Genomic DNA, 22,544 nt, shown 5'->3' with positions numbered 1-22,544 from the left:
TTGTATAGTGTCATTTTTGTAATAGTTGGAATTTGACAAGGAAAGCAACTGTTTTTGTTGTAGTGTATATAGTCTATTCATTTCACTTTGCATTCATATTAGTATGGAATATATACACTTTTTGTTTGTTTTTGAAAAACAGAACTTTACAACAGCATTTTACTCAAACAAATAATGTTTACGTAACAAATACCACCATTTAGTTTGAAATAAATACTAAGAAAACAAAGGAAAAATAAAATTACAAAGGAATAAAAGCAAAGCAAAACAAGATTCAATATATAAACTTTTAACAATGATTTATGCCCTCGGTGTGGCACTTCACAGTATAAAGAACATGCCTATACTGTATTGTCTTAAATAGAATGTATAGGGTCTGTAATTTATTTTGTACTGTATACATTCTTGCTGTTATCATTCAGTCAGGTGTTCCACCAATTGATGCCTTCTCATTCTGCATTACCGGTGCCATCTGTATGCAGAACCTATTGCCCTAACTGATCCTGTGAGACAGAAGTTCAAACATTCCTGATGCTGTTAGCCTTGCTCAGACAAGCAAGCCTTGTGCTCTGAAAACTTTTTTCAAAAAACAATCATCTTCTGTCTTGACAATAGGTGGTGTAAAGTACTGTACAAGCCAATCCTGAAAAAGACACTCATGTATCAGTACACATATCACTTGGCCCATGGGGGTACAGATATAAATAAATGTCTGACTAAGTTGGAATCAAACTGGAGCCTCAAGTGATGTGAAGTCAGTGCACTAACAATTATGCATTCTTGTCGCTCTATTTCAAAAATATTTATACTAAGTTATTAAAATTAAATTCTGCTTTATTTGTACTATACAATTCTGAAACCTATATCAGCCTTGAGTGGCTCTTCAGTTCACTGTATCACGTTTAGAGATACCAGCAGAAAAATGTGCATCATGTTCTGTAAAATGCACAATCAAGCTTTGTGTATTTAATGAAGACATGAAGTGAAATGAGTAGCTTGACTTGTTAAAAATATGATGAAGTCAGTTTTGATATGCATCTCGGTAATATTCATACAGTTTGAAAATGTGAATTAATATGCAGGAATATTCTCTGGTTTGGTGTAGGTATATCTGAACAGAGTTCAGTTTCTTGTTTTGTTTGTTCCTTTAAGTAAACCTATATTTATTATTTTTATCATTTTTATTAAATAATACATTGTGAACAAATACCATGTCATGACTTTGACAAAAGAGGATGAATCTCTATTATTACAGCAAGCTTATTATCTGTTGATCACTTTTGCTAAGATAACTAACCTGGGCTACCTGTGTGTGTGTGTGTGTGTGTGTGTGTGTGTATGTGTTTGTTCTTAATCATTTTTTGGAGTAAGAAATTTTTTAAAAGTTAGTAAAAATAGGTGACTGTGCATTTTAGACTTGTGTCTGTTAACTATAGGAATATTGTATTTTTTTCACTTTATTTAGTTATGAACTTACAGTTCCTCCACTTTAAGTGCAAGCTTTAATGTCAGAATGCATATTCTGTCAGGGCTGTATATTGAAAATGCTTTATAAATAATGAAAGTATTCAGCAATACTTGTTTTTGCACGTAAGTGAAGATGTCCAATATTTTGCAGTTAAATTCTGTTAAAATTAAACCAAAATCATGGACGTGATGCAATTTTTAGGAAAACAATGCTTGTTTCTGTATAATGGAAAATATGTAATACAAGAAACTGGTGAAAGTTTTCCTAAATGTGGCTAAGAAAACAGATAATTTATGTTCTGAGAAGTGCTATTAATGCTATGAATACTTTTTCAGTACCTTTGTCAAAGTGTAATGCTGAATCTATATCTAATCTTGAAATTATCAAAACCTTTGCATGGGAAAAAATGACATGTAAGGTACAACAGATTTCTAGAAGTGATTTTATATAAAATATGTAACATAAGAAATGTTTTTTTTTTTTTATTTCCTTCTAACAGGGTGTCAAAGAAGCCAGGTGATATTAAGGGAAAGAAGAGCAAGCAGGTCTCTCAGAAATACACTGCAGCCAGGCTGCATGAAAAGGGTGTGCTGCTGGAAATAGAAGATTTACAGAGTAGCCAGTGAGACTTTTTTTCTTCCCAATTTCTTTTCCAACAAGTGTGTCCATTTTACTCCATGTCAAAAAAAATTAAGAATTTTGAGTTTAAATAAAGTTTATGAAATTTTTTTCTTTTTTAAAAATCAAGTTCAAATAGACACTTTTAATTTGTATCTTTTCAAAGAGATTTCTGTGTAAGTCAGGATCTATCACTTTTAGACTCATCAGTATTTATTGGAGAGATTGCCTTTGCCTGATAGTTAACACATGTAATTTTTCAGGGTTTCTTTTTTCTTTTCTTTTTAAGATAAAGTATATAGGTGGCACCTTTACATTTATCAGATAGCCATAATAATTGTATATCTTTATTAAACCCATTTTTATTTGAGTAGCTCATGTCCCCTGCGTTATAGGACTTAGTATATTTGGACGAATATAAATTCCTTTCTTAGTGTAAGACACTAAGCACCTTTCCAAAATTGACTGCTGTTTTAATTCCTATCAAAATGTGTTTATAATGCCTGTTTATTTTTCTGCAGGTTTAAGAATGTTATATTTGAGATCTCACCTGCTGATGAAGTTGGGGATTTTGAGGTGAAGGCTAAATTTATGGGAGTGCAGATAGAAACTCTAATATTACATTATCAGGTATGTGTAAACTGGCTTATTATGTACACAAAGCTGTCATTATCCATGTATCAGATTAGGCATTTCATAACCTACTTATTTAAGTTAGGATTTTGGAGAGGCAGTGTAACCTCTGCTCATAGGGCATAGTGCAAAGATAACCTTTATAACATTGGATGAAGGACCATTCCATTGCAGGACACAGCAAAACACAAGCACACTTATTTATTGTCCAAAATTAATGTATATTAAGCATTTGTTTTATTCTTTCAAATCAACATTAATATGGGGTTTGAATATGATCACTATCCCTCTTGCATATTACAAATGATGATGAAAGGAGATTGAATGTCCTTCCTGGTGTCTTCATTTTTCAGCATGTTAAAGATAATGTGTTTTAAATAACATTAAATGACAGTGTAAATTGTGCACTGATTCAGTAAAACTAGCAGTGATTCAAACAGAGTTAAAAAGTGACTGAATATTGTAGTAATCAGGATCATCCCGGATCCACCTACCAATAAATTGCATTTCTGGTTTTTTTTATTATTCAGAGACGAGTAGTTCTCATCTATTCACTCTTTCAAGTCACTGTCACAATTAATTAAGGACACCCGCATTTCACTAGTTTTGTTGGGACTGGGACTAAGGATTAAGTAGAAGGTATCATTTTAGAAATTAAAGTTATGACCGCCTGTTCCATAATGAAATTAAAATGACTAAAGTGGTATGTGCAGAGTGAGACTGGGTTTTGCAATGTAGTAATTAGTTTGTAAGGTGATACTGAAATCTGAGATCTTATACTGTCAATTTTCTCATTAAAAAGTTTGTGACGCTGCACTGCTAATATGTGTTAAGTATTTTGCTTTGTAGTTCAGAATTCCCATTTGTTAAATTACCCCTGTTCTAAAGAGTACAAAAGGATTATTAGTGTTATCTACTAATTTGAAATAGTAATTCAAGCCGGCCATAACGCAGAGCTTTATACTGTTAAAAACATTCTCTGTCCATGCGGTTCAGAAGACCTCCAGCTTTGGTGCTGTCCATCTACACTCCAGTTTTTGACACTCTAGAGCAGTGTTTCTCAACAAAAGGTTGCCGGTGGGTCATGAAGTTGCTATTGTTTATAATGATTATTGATTGAGGCTAGTTGTCTGTTTATTGATTTTATTAAAAGTAAGTTTCAGTCCATACAGTAAAGCCAGACTTAACAAGATTGAATTCATTTCAACCTTTACTCAAGACAAAGGGAGGAAGGCTAACAGCCAGAGTAAAATTTTGAATAGAAAAAAGGGAAGAGAATCCTTTTCCCCAATATAATTTCTTATACTAAAATGTTATTGATTAGCCAGGATAATTCCAGGTTTTAAAGTTTTGAACAGATCCTCCAAGTGAGAATTTGATTTTATCCAATTTCAAATAGTTACCCACTGACTTAAAGGAGGTGGGCTAGGATTCTTCCAGTTGAGCAAGATAAGTCTACATGCTAGCAGTAAAGGTAATTGGTTTGTTTATCCTTTTCCACTTTAAGCGCATCTGGGAGAATACCAAACACAGCTGTTAATGATCGGAGAATAATTGTGACACTAAGGCTCTCTGATACGCATTTAAAGATTTTTGTCCAGAATGATGATAATTTGGTGCACGCCCAAAACATGTGGCCCACTGAGGCTGTAGTTCAATTGCAACATTCACAGTTTGGATCTTGCCTTGAAATAATTTTGGAAAATTTTAAAAGAGATAGATGTACTTGATAAAAGATTTTAAGTTGAATAATTGTATGGTTTGTGCATATGGAGCTAGAGTCAATTCTGTGTGTGGCTGCCTTCCACTCCTTTTCTGAAATGTTGAGTAAAAAGATCCTTTTCCCACTATACTCTGGGATCTTTGAAAAGAAGAGACTTTAAAAATGTTTTTATATACAGTATTATAGAAATGCTGTCCGAGTCTTCAAGACGGATCAGTATTTCTTCTGGAATATAAATAGGTGGGAGGTGAGGAAAATTGGGCAGATTTCATTTAACAAAAGTGTCTAATTTGTATATAGTGGGAATATTGTGGTGATGGGAAGCTAAATTTGGAGTTTAATTGTTTGTAGGATGCAAAAATATCTGTATGCAAATCTCTAAATTATTTAATCCTATACGTTTTAAAAACATTAAAAACTAAGTTTGACTGGGTGGAAAAGGTGGTTAATGCGTAGACAAGTGCTTCCTACATTGGCTTCATATTCTGAGTGAACTAAGGACAATTGGGTTGTTGGTATATTGACAGTAACTGGTATTTACTGGGGTACAAAGCAAGGAATATAAAGAAGTACTGCAGCATTTTATTTCTATTGTGGACCAAGCTTGTGTGTGTTCATTTATTTGTGTCCATGTCCAGGTTTTTATAGCTTGTATATTTACCATCAACTAATAACATTGAAAGTCCGGTAGAGCCATGCCATCTTGTGGTTTAGGTTGTTGTAGGGTCACCCTTTGGATGTGTGGATGTTTTGAATTGCAAATAAATGAGGTTATGACTGAATGTAATTTCTTAAAAATGATTTGTTAATGTATATGGGGATATTTTGAAATAGAAGCAGAAGCTTAGGAAGGCTATTCATGTTTACACTGTTAGTTCTCCCTGCTAAAGTGAGATGGAAAGTACACCATCTATGCACATCATCTTTAAATTTGCAGATAGCAAAATTTTGTTGAAAAAGAGCTTTATATTTACTTGTGATATTTACCCCAAGATATTTAAACTGATCTGGAAAGATAAATGGGAAGGTGTCCAATCTAATGTTGTGTGCTAGAGAGTTCACTGGAAAAAAACACACTTTTATTCAAATTAATTTCGAGTCCAGATATGTTTTGAAATTCTGCTAGTGCCATTAGGACTGAACGCACAGAATTGTGTGGATTATAATTGTAATTAAAACGTACAAGTAGCCTAAGGATGTAATAGAATGTATAATTCCTGCAAAAATCTCATTGCGAATGGACCAAATTGCATGTAAAATCTTCTTTGCCTATGCAGGACACGATGTGACTCATGATCATATTTCGAAAAGTGTCAGGATCAATTTTCTTAGCTCTGTTCTGCTTCATCCGGGGAACTAAAAATGAACTTGCCTTGAATATCCACTCTTAATTTAGCAAATACAAGAGGTTGTATCAGATTTTGGTTTTGTGTAAGCGCTGTTTAATGCTGTAAAATGCGCCACATTTAGCAGCTGTTGAAGGTGAGAAATAAGGGAAAATATGGATGCGATTCTTTTCAAATATAATCTAGTTTCAGTCTGAGAAGTGACATCCGATTTACTTCAGATTATAATTTGTCGAAACGGACAATAAGGTTTCTTGGTTTTGAGGCATTCATTCCATGTATGTGGTTAAGCTTGTGATATATCAGTGTCTGATTTAAAGTCCTCACCAGTTATTTTAGGGAATAGTTCAGCTGTGAATTTCACTGGGTTTGAACTTTCATGGATTTCAGGAAGACCTTCAATTCTGATATTTCTTCTATATCCATCTTCCAGCACAGTTAGTCTGTCTCCAAGCACTCTGCATTTAGATTTTGTAGCCATTGCTTTTTATCAATGGCGGATGCCAATTGTTCAACAATTTCAATGCAACATTTGCTTAACATCTTCAAACTGAGCACCAACTGATATAAATTTAATCTCAAATGTACTCACATTTTCCTGTATTTTCTAGCATGCCTTTAAAGGTTGTCTCAAATTACTTAGTCGTTTCTCCTGGTCTTTAATATCCTGAAGCAGCTTCTTGTTAGTCATGTTTATGTCCATTGTGTCTTTTGTATCATTTGTAACATTCTTTATATTACTCTTTAGCTCCTTTAGGCCCCAAAGAGAGTGGTAGTTATTGTGGTCATCATTACAGTTATCATGGTCATCATTACAGTTATCATTACCTTCAGCTCAGACTGTTTGTTTCGGTCTTATCTGTGCTCCGCGGGTGGAGTAGTAGACCCAGTTGGAGTCGGTGCCGCTCATACGCAGGGGTAGTTCACATTGTGAGTAGTAAGGCCATGCTCAGTTCCAATGAACCTTTTGGAATCGACGAATTCTATTGGCCTGACTCACTTGCACCCACTTTCGCTCTTGGCTGAAGCCAATGCTGCAGCGTCAGATCCCCAGACATCTGTTCTTTTGCCTATCTGTTCAAGTCAGTCTCTGGCAGGCTATACCTTGAACTTGAGGCTTGTTTGGGCTTAGATGAAGCTTTAGCTGCCTTTTCCATTTCCTTCTGAGCCTTTTTTTCTGCTGCTCATGCTTGTATATACTTGAATATACTGTAATTAAAGCCCCTTGGGTTCAGTAAATACAGGATACCTTGGGATGATAGTTTAAAAAAAAAAAAAGTAAAATAACACAGCTGCTAATGGAGTTCCATCTTAAATGTCCATGTCCCAAAACGGACGAGACCAAAAAAAATCGCTTGTAATATCTTCTTTTTCACAGTCATGCTCCATTTACCAACGGGAAACTGATGATTACACTTGATTCACCAAGGGTGACAGTGATGGTGACACTTGCCAGGAAAAAAGTGGGTTGCGACACCTAAAAGGTTGAGAAACACTGTTCTGGAGCTTGAGATCTTGTTTTAAGGGGATTTAAAATATCCTAAGCCTCTTTAAATGTCACATTATAATTTGGTGTTACTTGATCTAAATTGTTTTCCACATTAATGGTTGACTTTCTCAAGATATCTAGTATTACATCTGATTACATCTTGCCTAAAGAAGGAGCCTGAGTTGCCTCGAAAGCTTGCATATTGTAATCTTTTTCATTAGCCAATAAAAGGTGTCATTTTGCTTGACTTTTCACTACATTCAAAATATCTACAAATTTTGATATAGAGTTACAATCTAGATGTCACACTGTCCTTGTTTTAATCTGTCAAATTTACTAAGCCAGGGTTCGGTAAGAAGACACAAATCAGATTTTGTACTTAATGTTGTTCATGTACGATGCATTGAACCCACAGGCCAATCAAAAGTAATAATGGAAATTTACATACCCAAATGTCTTTTTTTTTTCTTTTTCCCCAAATAAAGCTTGTTTCCTTTTTTTCTGCTCTTTTTCATTACTAAAATATGCAATTTGCACATGTATACCCCAAGGCGAGCAGAGCATCACAGCAGAGTTAGTCTGCTTTTATCAAATACCCAACAATGTTAAGCCACATACAGTGAAAGGTCTCATTACCGTTATTAGCTGAGGTTTAGAACATTCTAATGATGTACAGTTGTCTGTGATTGGTCATTTGTAGGACATGTCACAGCTTTGTGTAAGCAGCAACAGATAAAATGAAAATGTAACAGCTCGTGTTTAACATTAGAATCCCTGAAGCCTTCCCTGGGTTGTAACTCAAAACACAGTTCTCAACAAAACATTGCCAGATGTCTGAGATTGCAGTAAATCTGTTTTTCACATGTTCTGCATGGAAGTCTTTGTTGTCAAAGCACAAATGCCGCATGGTAGTCTGATGGTAGTCACTGGACATTGTATCTTTGATTGCCGTTACAACAAATAGTTCTGAACAGGCATCAACACGCACCAACTGTGGTCATCGCTGGTCTTGTGAAAAGAATGGAGATAAATGCCATCAACTCCGAGAGGGAGAGGCAAGTTCGTTGTACCATGTGAACGTCACTGACAGAATAAAACTGAATAATAAAAAAACAAGCGCTAACTTTTACAAGTAGCCAAACTTTACACCGGGTGTTAGTCTCAAATCAAATGTATATTTTTATTATAGTAATAATAGCAGCTCACTACTGAAAACGCTTGAACCCAGAACTTTTGTGTTATAAGGCAGCAGTTCTTACTTCTGCACCATTCAAGAATACATATCAACTTCCTGCCAATTGACATTTGTACTTGAGTTTTTAACTCATTAAACATGTAAATCAAAATATTTCTTTTTCTTTGGTTATATTCTTGAATAAAAGCACACGCGTTTATTTAATATTTGGACTAATTTTTATTTAATAATTGGATTAAAGTCTTCACACATTATACCCTTCACGTCATTATTAGTATAACATGGAAAAAGTTTCTGCTTTTGTTATGTATTCAGCATTTCTTGCCTCACATTTCCTGCCATCCTACACTTATACAGATCTTTGTAAACAATGAACATACATGAAATGTATGTCTTCCAAATAACTATATATTATTTACCCTATACAACTCCAGGCACCTCACTGCAATTGACCACTGAATTTTGCAATGCCTGTCGTTGGAGGGTATTGAACTTCAGTCTGCTGTGCTGATCGACACATTTGCAAAACAAAAGATGCTGACGGAGAGGTGTGAAGGAATTTAAGGTGGCCTGGGATTGCGAGTTTTTCCGTAGGCTTCAGGGATTCTAGAGTTAAGCACTGTTCTTAAGCACAAAGTTTGAGTCAGACTCTGAGCAAAGTTTTATCTTTATTGGGAACTACTGATCTAATATCACTGTAATATGCCGCTTTCAACACTGTATTGTGAGCATATGGAAAAGAGAAGGAAAAAAACCCTTCCAGCTAGTGACTGCTTCACAGTGTAGTTCTCCCTCCCTACTCCACCAAAAGGGTTAGACAGCACCGTGAAGTAATTTTTTTGTTGTTTCTAATCGTGCTTGGTTCACACCTAGCAACCCCCCACCAACATCATTCCCAATCACATTCTCTGATAAACTGTTTATTTCTACAATACACTCTTTAAACTGACACGTTGTTTTTGTTTTATGTTTTGGAGTCTGGCAAAAGCTACAAGTGTGCCAATATAAAAAAAAGCTACTTTGAATCCAAATGCTTCCTTGTTGGTTCTAGTTCCATGTGAGCAGGAAATCCGCTCCTGTATAAGTACAGTCTATGCTAGATGGCAGTAGATGTGCAAGTAGATGACCTATATCATGCTTGTATGCTTTGACTACAACAACAACAACAACATTTATTTATATAGCACATTTTCATACAAAAAGTAGCTCAAAGTGCTTTACATAATGAAGAAAAGAAGAATAAAAGACAAATAAGAAATTAAAATAAGACAACCTTAGTTAACATAAAAAGGAGTAAGGTCCGATGGCCAGGGTGGACAGAAAAAACAAAAAAAAACTCCAGAAGGCTGGAGGAAAAAAATAAAATCTGTAGGGGTTCCAGGCCACGAGACCGCCCAGTCCCCTTTGGGGGGGCTATAAATTAATCTTTAGACATGTAATTTTGCATCTGTTTTCACAGAGTTGTTATACTGTTGTTCAGCAAATAACTTTAAATAACACTGATGTGACAAGCCTAGGTTGCATTCATTACAAAGTGAATCTTTGCAACAGACACATGCATTAAGTGGTTTTGCTTCAAAACCATTATAAACAAAAAAGAAAAGAGAAATGAGGAGTTTCCATGTATAAAGTTTTCGTGTACTTATATGAAGTGGGTCAAAATCACTCTGGTAAGCTGATTGACCTCAACACACTAGTCCCAATATTTGTGAGTGTGCTCTGTGAACAGTTTGTTCTGCCCAAAAGCTGTTTCTTGTTTTAGCATTATTTATTGCCAGGACTAGCACCAGCTAAATAAGGAACCTTACCAGGAAAAAGCAGGTTAAGGTGATTGGGGAATGTCTGCAAATGATAAAATTTGCTCACAAAGTTAACTGAATGAGTGTTAGTATGCCTTTCTTTAAAGTCAAAAATCTTTTACAACAGTATTTCTCAATATAAGCTGCTTTCCACAATATTTCACAATGTCAGACATAATTAGAAATAACAATTGAGATACAATTCTTTTAAAATAGGTTAAGTACTTAACATAAACTTTGATTTGCTTATTTTATTTTACCGTTCAAACTCTGATCATTTCTGCTTTCACAGCCTTGCTGTTTTACAACCACACTTTGCTATTTTTTCTCATGAATGCAACTTTTAATCAGCTGACATAAGTACAAGCTTTTTTGTAATGCTCTATTTGACCTAGCCTTTTCTGAATATATTTTTCAGGACCTGCTGCAGCTGCAGTATGAGGGCGTAGCAGTTATGAAACTCTTTGATCGAGCCACTGTCAATGTCAACTTGCTAATCTTCCTCCTCAACAAAAAGTTTTATGAGAAATGAAGAATGAATATGGAGTTGCTAAGGATTGCAGATGCTTGCATGGAGAGCTGCTGGTTCTTGATCAATATCCAGTACTAAATTTGACACAATGTTTCCTTCTGCATGATTTCCCTTTAATATTATTTCTTGCTCTATGCAGTATTTTGGACCAAGGAATCCTACATTGGCCCATTGCTTCCTGGGACCTGACTGGTAGCTGACTGTTGTGGCTGTGATAATATATCTATCAATAGAAAAAATAACCTCATAATTTCAACATCCTAGAGCATATTTGCCATCTTCAGTTTCATAAATTATAGTATCTGCTGGAATTTATAAGCATCAAACATGATGGTTTGGAGGCTGTATTATAAGGGGAGAGTGATGGCTGAATTTTAAGCCTCTGTGCACTAATTTGCTCACTTTTTTACCATTTCTGATGTAAAGGTCAAAATATTTGGCTTTTAATAAAAGTAAAGCATATTTAATGATTATTTTGGCTGCCATGTGGGCCACTGGGAGGTTCACAGCATTTCAGTAATGTTCCATTATGATGTGCATTTTACATTGTATTTAGTATTTACATTGTTTTATTCTAATTTTCTGTGACATTTAAGGTATGGGTATTATGAATATCATGTAGAGCTCTGCAAATGTGTTAGTCTTTCTTATGTCCTTATTGTTGTCTTGCCTCACTGAAATTCAGCACTATGTTTTACTTTCATTTAATATGTTATACACAAGTGAGTAGGAAAAATGTTTAAAGGTTTAAACACAAAATTCCATTAATGTCAAACAAAACACAATGTTCTCTATGTTCATTTATTATGCCTAATTTCATCTGTTGGTCATTTGAACCTTCGCCCTCTTTATTGTCCTATTTAAAAGTAGAGTTTTGTAGGCAAAGTAAATATTTTACATTACTTAAATAAGTCCAAAGGCTAGCCTCTGATGAAGTTCCATCTTCTGTTACAAAGTAAATCAGATATTCACAGTCTAAATATTGCTATTTTAGCTTTACTGTTAAAAAATTTTTTACCACCATATTATGTTTGCCAAGGCATTGGATTCATTTGTTGCTACTTCATGCGTATTTTAATTTTGCTTGACTGCTACATGCTAGTGTTCCTTAGTATATCCAGTTGCTGATGCTTATTATGTTCAGTCAGTACTTTATTTTCTTGCCTTTTGTGCATTGTGACAACTCAGTTGCTCTGAGGGTATTGGCACTAGGACAAATAAAGGGACCAAGGACCAGTGTAACAGCAATAAGAGGCAAATACCAAACATGCACATGTAAAATTATAAAATTTTATCTTGCACAAATGCCAAAAAAGTAATAAATATAATAATAAAACATTCTTAAGTAATTTTTTTTCCAAAATCGAGTGAACAATCAAGAAAAAAGAAAAATAACAATAACCATTCAATGTTTCTTTCAAAGCCTATATAGATAGGGCTGTGACAATATTAACACTAGAATCCCTGAAGCCTTGCAATCCCGGACCACCTTAAATTCCTTTGCACCTCTCCATTAGCGTCTTCTGTTTTGTAAATGTGTCGATCAGCACAAGCAGCCTGCTATCCCATCCCCCCACTGCCGCAGCTCAACTCAGGCAAAAAGTTCTTCAAGATTAAGTCTTGTTTATCTGGGTGTGAGGTGCGTGGAGTTGTATAGGGTAAATAATATGTCATTAATTTGGAACACATGCATTTCATGTGTGTTCCGTGTCTACAGTGACATGTATATGTAGGATGACAGGAAGTGCGAGGCAAGAAATGTTGAACACATAGCTAAAACAGAAACTTTTTTCATGTTATACTAATAACAAAATTTTGACATGGTGTATAATGTGTTAAGACTGAAGTCCAAATATAAAACACTTTTCACAAAAGGTACATGTATAACAAAACAAGTGCACTTTTATTCAAGGATATAACCAAAGAAAAAAAAATATGGTTAGGGTACGACGCTGACACGGTAAGAACTGCTGACTTCTAATCAAGTTGTTGCAGGTTCGATTCCATACGCTTCCTAGAATTACCATTTTGAGTAGTGAGTTGCTCTTATTGTTCCTATTATAGAATAAAAGCATACATTTCATTTGAGTCTGTAACAGCCAGTGTTACGTTTATGGTAGTTATAAAGGTTAGCAATTTTTTTTTTTTTTCTTCAGTTTCATTCTCAGTCACATTCACGATCCCCCGATCTGACACTGCTGTTTTCAAATAAAGATGTACTATAACAGAGGTGAACTCAGATGAGGGTGAGGGTCTACATCGGAGAAAGAGAACAGAAGCCCTCCCCGCAAGAAACGTCCATTCACACATAAGAACAATGCAGCTGCACCAGGAAAGATGGCACCGTTTGGATGCAGCAAGAGGTCAGGTGTCATCCGGCCAGTGAATCTGACACATGCATGTCTTTCTATGAAACAGCAGGGCATGCCGAACTCACCAAGGTATCATGAAAAGTTCTGTTTGTGATTATGTTTTGTGATTGTCTTTATATGAAAAACATTTATATGTTACTTATATAAAAGCCACACGAATGTTATGTGCCTATATTTATTTAGTTATCTTTCTACAGCATAAAGTCACAAGTAGACTACAGAGCTTCTTCTGTTAAATCCACATAGGCAAAAGTACATGTGCAATGCTACTTCAGTACGCAAATGACTTTAGCTGCAGGTGAAAGCTCCTGTCGCACTTTACGCAACTGTTGTTATAGTTCTGCCTTTATCCAGAAACCGTTTCATAAGCTTTATTACCTTAGTTGTGGAAAGTCTTTCTCCCGTGAGACAACTGGGATCTTTTCCTGAATAAGGAGTGGCATTGCACATGTACTTTGTCAGCATGCCTATGTCGATCAAACACAGGAAGCTCTGTGGTCTACTTGTGACTTTACGCTGTAGGAACCTTAACACTAGAATAACCAGAGCCAATGAAAAAACTCATAAATCCAGCCCACCTTAAATCCCTTTGCACCTCTCCGTCAGCCTCTTTTGTCTTCTAAATGTGTTGATAAGCCCAAGCAGCCTGCTATACCATCCCCCGACCCCCAACTGCCTCAGAACAGGCAAGAAGTTCTCCCAGTTCCTGCCTTGATTATTTATCTGGGAATGAGCTACCCAGAATTGTAAGTGTTTTGTGTCAACAACAATCTATGTAAACACATCGTTTTAGTAATAAATAATAAAATGCAGACATAAACTGTATAATGTGTGAAGGCTGTTGGCCAAATATCAAATAAACACTTTTACAAAAGGTGCAAGTACAATACGACATTTTCCATGGTGTAGCAGTAAGCTCTGTGCCTTATAATCCAGAGGTCGCGAGTTTGAAACCGGCTCCCCGGCTAATTTACTGTTTGGAGTAGTGAGCTGTTCTTATTGTTAATTAATTATACAATAAAAACATTCATTTGATTTGTGTCTGTAACAGCCTGTGTAAATTTATAGCACTTGTAAAAGTTAGCTTTTTTTTTTTTTCTTTTCACTTTTATTCTCTGTCATGATCACGATACAATACCCACACCCCACCACAGATCTGACGCGGTTACTTTTTATCTGAAACTGGGAATAACTGTAGATGTGAGTGGTGTTTTGAGACAATGGAACTGGAATTCTCTGATCTGGAGGGATAAAAGCTGACACACAAACGCTGATGAATCTGCCTTCTTTGTATGTCACCGTCATTTGATTTTTTTTTTTTTTTTATTCAATTTTATTGAGTGTTCTTGCTCACGCTGAATTAGTATGCATCTTATGGCCAATGATGACAAAGCCGCTCTGACAAAAAAAACAAGAGACATATGTATATATGATATCTGGAATAACTCATTTTATGAACTGTATAGTACATTTCGGAAAACATTGTGGCACTGATGCAACATTATTCATATTCATTCGCACGCTTTCTTGCGCTTGTAATCAGTGACCGCGTTTTTTTTTTCTTTTCGATCTTGCCAGTGTCCACTTTTGGGTGCATGGGGTGTTTCTTTTGTACTCCAGGACATCCAGAGGAAAGAATAGTACAAAGAGGTCAGTTCCGTGCTATAGGCAATCATCAGATTCAAATGTTAACAGTTCACACACAACCAAGGGCTGTCTTTTCAACGTTTACAACATGTGTACCTGTTGCAATGTACACCCTTATCTCTGTGCTGTGGTTACTGTTACACTGAAGGGGCTGGGGAAGCAATGGTCTTGGAACAGAAGCTTGTCGATGTTGCATCCTCTTTTGCTTTATCCATCGCCTTTTCTTGTAAGAAGTGATGGTGAAGCTCCTCTGCAATGTGTGAGCAAAGAACACTTTTCTCAGTGGCTCCCGTGCATGCCTTGCACACTACTTGTGCGTTGATCGCCGTCAAGTCAAGCTTGTTATAACACAAGCAACCGGCCACTTGCGTGCTTCTGCTCGCACTGAATAAGCTGACGCCTTCTGGTACACAATGTAAATGCAGCACATTTTCTCATAAGCTCTGGTAATTCTAGTGTTAAGTAAATATAGGTAAAAACATTCGATGTGGCTTTTATATTAGTAACCTATGAATGTTTTTCATATAAAGACCAACACAAAACATAATCGGAACTTTGCATGATACCTTGGCGAGCTCAGCATGCCCTGCTGCTTCGTCAAAGGACATGTCAGATCGGGGAGAGTATGAACATGACTGAAAGAATACAACTGAATTAAAAAAAAAAAATGGTAACGTTTACAAGTACCATAAATTTACACCAGTTGTTACAGACTCAAATCAAATGTATGTTTTTATTCTATAATAGTAACAATAAGAGCGGCTCACTATTTAAAATGGTAATTCTAGGAAGCACCCAGAAATTAACCCGCAATCTCTTGATTATGAATCAGTAGTTCTTACCTCTGCACCACCCAAGTGGTCGTGTCAGCGTTGTACCCTAACCGATTCTTTTTTTTCAGTTATATCCTTGAATAAAATAGCACTTGTTTTGTTATATGCATGTACCTTTTGTGAAAGTGTTTATTTGATATTTGGACTTCAGTCTTGACACATTAGTTTGTGTCAAAATGTTTTCATTAGTACTATAACATGAAAAAAGTGTTTTAGGTATGTGTTCAACATTTCTTGTCTCACATTTCCTATCCTCCTACATTTACGTAGATCATTGTAGACACGGAACACACATGAAATGCATGTGTTCCAAATAACGATCTATTATTTACTCTATTCAATTTCAGACATGTCACACACAAAGAGCCTTGAACTGGGAGAACTTTTTGCATGAGTTGAGCTGCAGCAGTGTTTGGGTGGGATAGCTTGCTGCTTGTGCTGATCGACACATTTACAAAACAAAAGACGCTAATGGAGAGGTGTGAAGGAATTTATGGTGACCTGGGATTAAGAGTTTTTTTTTGTAGGCTTCAGGGATTCTAGTGTTAAGCAACACCTAATAAAGGATCATTCTTCACTTTCTCTCTGTTTCTATATATACACTGCAATTTTGGCATAATTTTTTACCCGGTTTGCAGTTGCCAACCTTGTAAGTCAGCATGAATTTTAGCTCCCTCTGCCATCGTTCCACAGTGACGTTGGGCCATCATACGATTGGATAGTCCGCTGTATTGTAATGTGAGCTGTCTCACGAGCCAATTTTGTGATGTTACTGTAATCTGTTCCTCGGAGAGTCGCAGTCAAGAGCGGCTGATGGAACGGTCCTTACAGATGACCCTGCAGTTGTGTCCCACTGGGCTGCCTACTTTGAGTAGCTTTTTAAAGCTGATCTTACAGGCTAGGATGTTGGATATCTCTGGGTCCACGGTTCTTGAGGTTGATCCTCCAATTAGCTGTGAACCACCCAAACTGATTGCACAGGTGGTAAACCAGCAGAGGGTACAGAAGGCTGCAGGGATCTGTGGTATCCGGGGTGAACTTCTCCAGGCTGATGGTAAGGCTATCTTTTCTTGCATTTGGGAGACTGGCATCATCATCCCAACTGATTAGAATAGGGGACTTGGGACAACTACAGGGGGATAACATTGCTCTCTGTGTCTGATAAGGCCCTTGCTAGGGTCCATGATCACTTGCTCACCTACCAGCGACCAGAGGAGTCTGGTTTTACACCTAAGAAGTCTACCATCGACTGCATCCTGGCACTGAGGTTTCTCATGGAGCGCAAACATGAATTTCGACAGTGTTTCTTTGTAGTTCTTGTCAATTTTCATAAAGCTTTCAATTCAGTTGATTGAACTCCCCTGTGGGACATCCTGAGACTTCCCAGGATCGGAACCCGTAAAGGTTGCCAGATGTCATGGCCAGCCTGTACACTGGTGCTGTTTATGCTGTGCAGAGTGGAGGCAGAACCTCTGTGTTTTTCCCAATTGATTCTGGGGTTTGTCCAGGGTGTGTTCTTGCTTCTGCTCTGTTCAGTGCTTACATGGACTGGGTGTTGGCAACGTCATGGGGTCCAGCGGGTGTGGGGCATCTGTTAGCAAAGAAAGATTAACTGATCTCAACTTTGCTGATGTTTCTGTGATATTTGCAGAGTCAATGGAGGCTCTGATCGGGGTTCTCAACAGAATGAGCAAGGAGTCTGAACGTCTGGGCTTGCGAGTGCCTTGGATAAAAACAAAGGTCCAGGCACCTCTTAGGCACAACCATCAGCAGTGTCTGCGGAGAGAGTGTTGACCTTGTCGAGAGGTTTACTTACCTCGGCACTAACATTCATGTCTCTGGTAACTCTTCCTATGAAGTAAGTAGATTGGTTGGTAAACCTTTTGGGCGGGGGGAGGGTGATAAGTTTGCTGGAAAGGGGTGTGTGGCGCTCCCAATATCTACACAAAATGACGAAGGTCTAAGTCTTTACAGTCCTGATGCTTCCTGTCTTGCTATATGGTTGTGAGACATGGGTGCATCTAATTACCTGAGACGAAGACTGGACTCCTTTGGTACTGTGTCTCTTTGGAGAATCCTTGGGTACCACTGGTTTGACTTGGTGTTGAATGAGCAGTTGCTCATGGAGTTCCGAATGTGGCACATTACCCGCATTGTGAGGGAGCTTCAGTTACAGCACTATGACCATGTGGCGCGATTCCCAGAGGGTGATCCAGCTTGCAGGATCCTCATTGTTGAGGACACAAGTGGCTGAACCAGGCCAAGGGGACGCCCATTTAACACTAGGCTGCTGCAGATGGAGGGTAATTTCCGGAGGGTGGGACAGGGCCGCGCGTCTGCCTTCAGTGGTGGGAGTGGCAACATGCTGTTCCAGTGCATACTCCCTAACCTGATTTGACTTTGCTATAAAATCTCATTATACATCAATGATATAGTATATTGTACATTGGGCATAGCCGTTGTAATGCTCGTTTTCATATTTTTGATGTCAAAAATCTAAATATCTTGTAGCAACACATGTACAGCTAAATACTAATGACAAAAGCATTTTAGGAAGTCATTACTGGAAGAACCTGAAATAAATTCGCACGCAGCAGTTAATTACATTGATTATGTACCTCTAATTCTTGCTGTAGGAAAGACCGACTGTATTGTCTGTGCCTCAGCCATCCACATGTCCAGTTGCACCTTTCTCTTTTCTTTGTACTTACAAAGTTCAGTACAGCGAGAGTTGACCCTTTGTTGACATTTTCAGAAGTCCATTGTGATCATGCTTTTTTAAATGGTTTAAACTCTCCATCAGGGTTATGTATACATATAGCCTGAGCATCCACGTCATGGCATGCCAATCGGACCAAATATGTTTGTGCAATTTGAGCACATACATGACTGGTCACCCTACCATTCAGTGAGAATAGTCATTTGACCATGATTTATAAAAATGTCAGTGTTCGCCTGACTGATCACTGAAGATCTTGCCTCAGCTTACTACTGAACATGACCCCTTCTGACTGACCTTGGTGACTTATGCCAAGTATGCACTGCACAATTCTGGCATGATTTTAAGCCTGATTTGCAGTAACCAACATTTATTATTTTATTTGAGTCTGTCTATATTTCAGCTTCATCATTTTCTGTCAGTATGAGGGTGGTTGTAATGTCCGATCTCATCTTACATTTGGAAGAACTTCTGTCGTGTCAGAAATTTCATTTGGCTATCTTGTAGCAGGAGTCCCTTGAGTTGATTTTCAGATGTCACTATCAAATTTCCAGAAATTCATTGTGTACCAACAAAAGTACATTGTACGTTGGGTTTTGCAGTTGGCATGCTCATTTTTTTGTTTTTTGATTCCCTGTAAAATTGATGGAGTGTATTGTCCGTGCCTTAACTGTCTGCGTGTCCAGTCATGCTTTTTTGTTCAGTGATTGTGTAGTGTATACTAAATAAGAAACATTTTGTGCCAAATTTTTTTTTTCATTGCCTGTGCATCTAATAAGGTCTTAATAAGGTGCAAACTGGCTGTTAAAAGTTTTACTGTGTATTTTTCATCTTCATCCTTTTCACTTTGTCTTTTCTTTTTTTGGGCCACTGCCATTAAATTGAGCTCACATCTAAGGAAAAAAAAATGTAGATTTTCAAAGAACACTTGAATGGAAGTCAGTGTTGCCTAAAACATACGCATAATGTTAACATCTTTTCAAGCTGACAAGTTCAAACACGAGAAATAATAATCTGCCAATATGTTAGTAGAAGCACTTTACACATTAAATTGCGCACAGTGTTACTAATATTTTGAACTTTAGAAGGATCCACACAATTGTGGTTTAGAGCTTATCTCCATGCCCAGTGATGTGTAACCAACACAACCTACCTTCTCACCAAGAGTGCAGTAAGAGCCACTGTCCCTGTAATAACTAAATGTCCACAATTAAAGCTTCTCCAAATCTGAGGATGGGTTGAGAGATGACCAGTTGAAGCTTCGCAGTCCTGTCTTACTAAACGAGAGTTATTATAGACACTCTCCAGAAGACTTCGCACTGACAAATAGCTGGTGTCTAGCTATGGTGTATCTCTCACTTTGTGTTTTTGTTCAGCTGTTAGCTACCTCTGTCCTGAAGTTTTGTCCCAAGTCATCTCCTTAAAGGATATTCACACACATTCTACCATTTTAGTGTTTGTTAGTAGTCCCATGCCTTTTGTCACATTTCACGGCTACATAAATCTTACCTACGTACATATGTATGATGGCTTGCTCCATATTTGCCAGCAGCCTTTAAGCCACTGCTTGACTTTACCCAGTTAAAGCGTTCTTTGTGAATTATGTAAATGTTCAAATGCCTCAAGCGCCCTTCACATGAGACAATAACATTCTAAGTGAGAATTTCCTGTTCTGTTTCTAGACCTCCAGCCTATGCACAAATAAAACATTTCAGTATAAGGTCTACCTTCTGTTTGTTCTTTATATTTTAAAAAAATGGCTGAACTTGGTGCAGTTTGAACAAACCAGTTAATTAGCCTGCACTCTTTTCTCAGATTTTTTTTCTCCTTTATTTTTCTTAGAATTTTTCAAATCAAGGACTATATGCTGGTCAGTGTTGGTGAACAAAACTTTTAGAAACAATGTAATTACATTGCTTATTACTTACAAAAAAACAAATAGGATATATAACATTTTGTTATAAAATGTAATGTGTTGCAAACATTGTGATATTTTCTTGTTTTGTGTGAAAAAATGCACATTTCACAGTCCAGACAATTCAAAAGGGAACACAACTTAACCATCAATCACCACCATCCAAGCTAATGTATAAATGCCATCACAAAATACTGTGGGGGCAAAGCCACTCACATTCAATTATGAAATTGTGTAAAATTTTTGAAATGCATCACATGCAGGACCAAGAACGATGAAGCAGACAAAAACAGACATTGCCGGAACTTATTTGTTTGAGGCACTTATTACCTAGATATGAACCTGTATTTTTAAAACAGCCCCCAAAGATGCCCAATACGTATGAACACTGGCCACTGTGTCGCATGATCACATTGTTTTAACATATGTACTGTATATCAAATAGTTGGATTAAAGCTAAACTGATGCTTTCTAGATGTTTCTGGATTGCACACAGCACACTCCTTTCACTTTGGCGGTGTGACTGAACCCTGCAGAGGTCTGTACCAGCCACTATGTCTTGCCTTGTACCTAATGCTGCTTTGATAATTGCTAGCTTCCAGTGACCATAAACTGAACAGATTAAATTTACAGCTCAGTACATGCAGGATACTCACCCTTGAGCATGGGAAAGGTGCTATATAAATAAAATGTATTACTATACACACACACTGGTGTTTTACATTGGAATTAACGGGGCACAAGGAAAGCCAGAAAACAAAAGCCTTAGTTGTCAAGTTTTGATCTGTGTCTTAGGATTATACACACATTGTAAAATAGTATACACACATGTCACTTCTGAACAACAAAAACACCAATATTATGAGATTCAGCCATTTTAAAAGCAAATCAGCTGTGTGCTCTAAATAAAGCACTTGTAGTCTCACACAGTGGCCTTTCTTAATGGTGTGGTTTCCTCTTGAAAGATAAAATCACAGTAAACGTATTGTGCCCTGTGGTTGGTTTTATTTTGGTTTACTTTATCTTTATTTATGAGACAACTTAATCGAAAAATAAAACGTATCCTTACCTTGAGAAAAATAGTATCAGGAATATGCAGTAACATAGTTATTCCCAAATCAATTTTGTTGTCGCATATATGCATCTGAAACATGGAAGGCTTGTTTTCTTTTATCAAAACTCAGAGGACGTATTTGTTTAAAGTTTTAAGGCTTTTATTTTCCAGTAGTGCTTCGGGCTCCATTTGTTCTATTTTAAAACACCAGTATTGACAAGATGTTTTTTTAAAAATATAGATAAAATTCAGGACTTTGGACCACAATTTCTTCTGGCAAGTGCATTTATGCAATATAATTTAGTGAGCAAGTAAACTGCAAGCTTTACCTTTAGCAGTATTGGCTCCCAAAGCTTTGACTGACTTTACCACCATATATTAAACCCTTTCTTGCTTCCCCAGTGACTTCTTGGAATCCTTCTGCATCCTTCTTTCTCAAATAAGGTGTTCAGTGGATGCAGATATTGTTGTGTTGACATAATACAGAACAAGCGGTGGCAGAGATCCTCCATCCCGTTTATAAGGCCATTCATTTACACAGAAGAGATGTGCAGAGTTACAGGTCATTGAGCAGACAGACTTGAATTACAAAACTTCAGAATTCTTTATGAATTACGTTCTCAACACATTCTTCTTTTTCCTCTGCACTGACAGTTGTACCTAATATGGTTCTACCCACCCCCCTTTTACAGGTGTTGACCTTCAATATATAGTATATTCATATCAATCATATGCCATTTGTTAGTCTGTCCGTTCATTAATCGTGCAAAAGTGGCTCAACTGATTTTCTCTAAATTTTCAATGTGTCTTATCATTGGTTCAACTTAAAATGTAGGCTACAGTAAATGTTATATCTGAAAGAGGGATTATAAATGGGGGGAAGAGAGGGGTGGCAACTTGAAAACCAGCACTGATTCAAGCACTAAAATTACCATCGGGCAACAGGAGTGCGCTTGACCCCAGGTGAGAGTATCATCATCATCATCAGCACGGACAAAGGGGTTTTTTGTTTTTTTTAACCGCCCAAAGCAGAATCTCCTCTATGATGCGTTAAGGCACATAGTGTTTTTCCACAATTAATATGGATAACAATTTCATTGTCTCATAGGATTACAGCCTTTGTGTTAGACTTTGTGTGTTTGTCACATTGTGAGTTGTGTTTAGCTTTGTTGAATTTCCAACAGACTGTTTTCCTCCCATT

The 22,544-nt window shown here is 37.0% G+C and overlaps 1 protein-coding gene across 1 annotated transcript in view; it reads left to right on the top strand.

Annotated features, from left to right (window-relative positions):
* The window catches only part of iqgap1 (IQ motif containing GTPase activating protein 1), a 303,190-nt gene extending 291,049 nt beyond the window's left edge, over nt 1-12,141 (top strand). Inside the window, exons 36-38 of the mRNA XM_051920214.1 lie at nt 1,968-2,090; nt 2,608-2,716; nt 10,690-12,141. Coding sequence (XP_051776174.1) covers nt 1,968-2,090; nt 2,608-2,716; nt 10,690-10,803 — 346 coding nt within the window. The 3' untranslated portion in view covers nt 10,804-12,141. The remainder of the gene's footprint in view (nt 1-1,967; nt 2,091-2,607; nt 2,717-10,689) is intronic.
* Nucleotides 12,142-22,544: the final 10,403 nt, after the last annotated feature.

The sequence above is a fragment of the Erpetoichthys calabaricus genome, chromosome 17 (genome assembly GCF_900747795.2).
Source record: "Erpetoichthys calabaricus chromosome 17, fErpCal1.3, whole genome shotgun sequence".
Taxonomy (NCBI): domain Eukaryota; kingdom Metazoa; phylum Chordata; class Cladistia; order Polypteriformes; family Polypteridae; genus Erpetoichthys; species Erpetoichthys calabaricus.
This window is presented reverse-complemented; position numbering and strand designations above follow the sequence as displayed.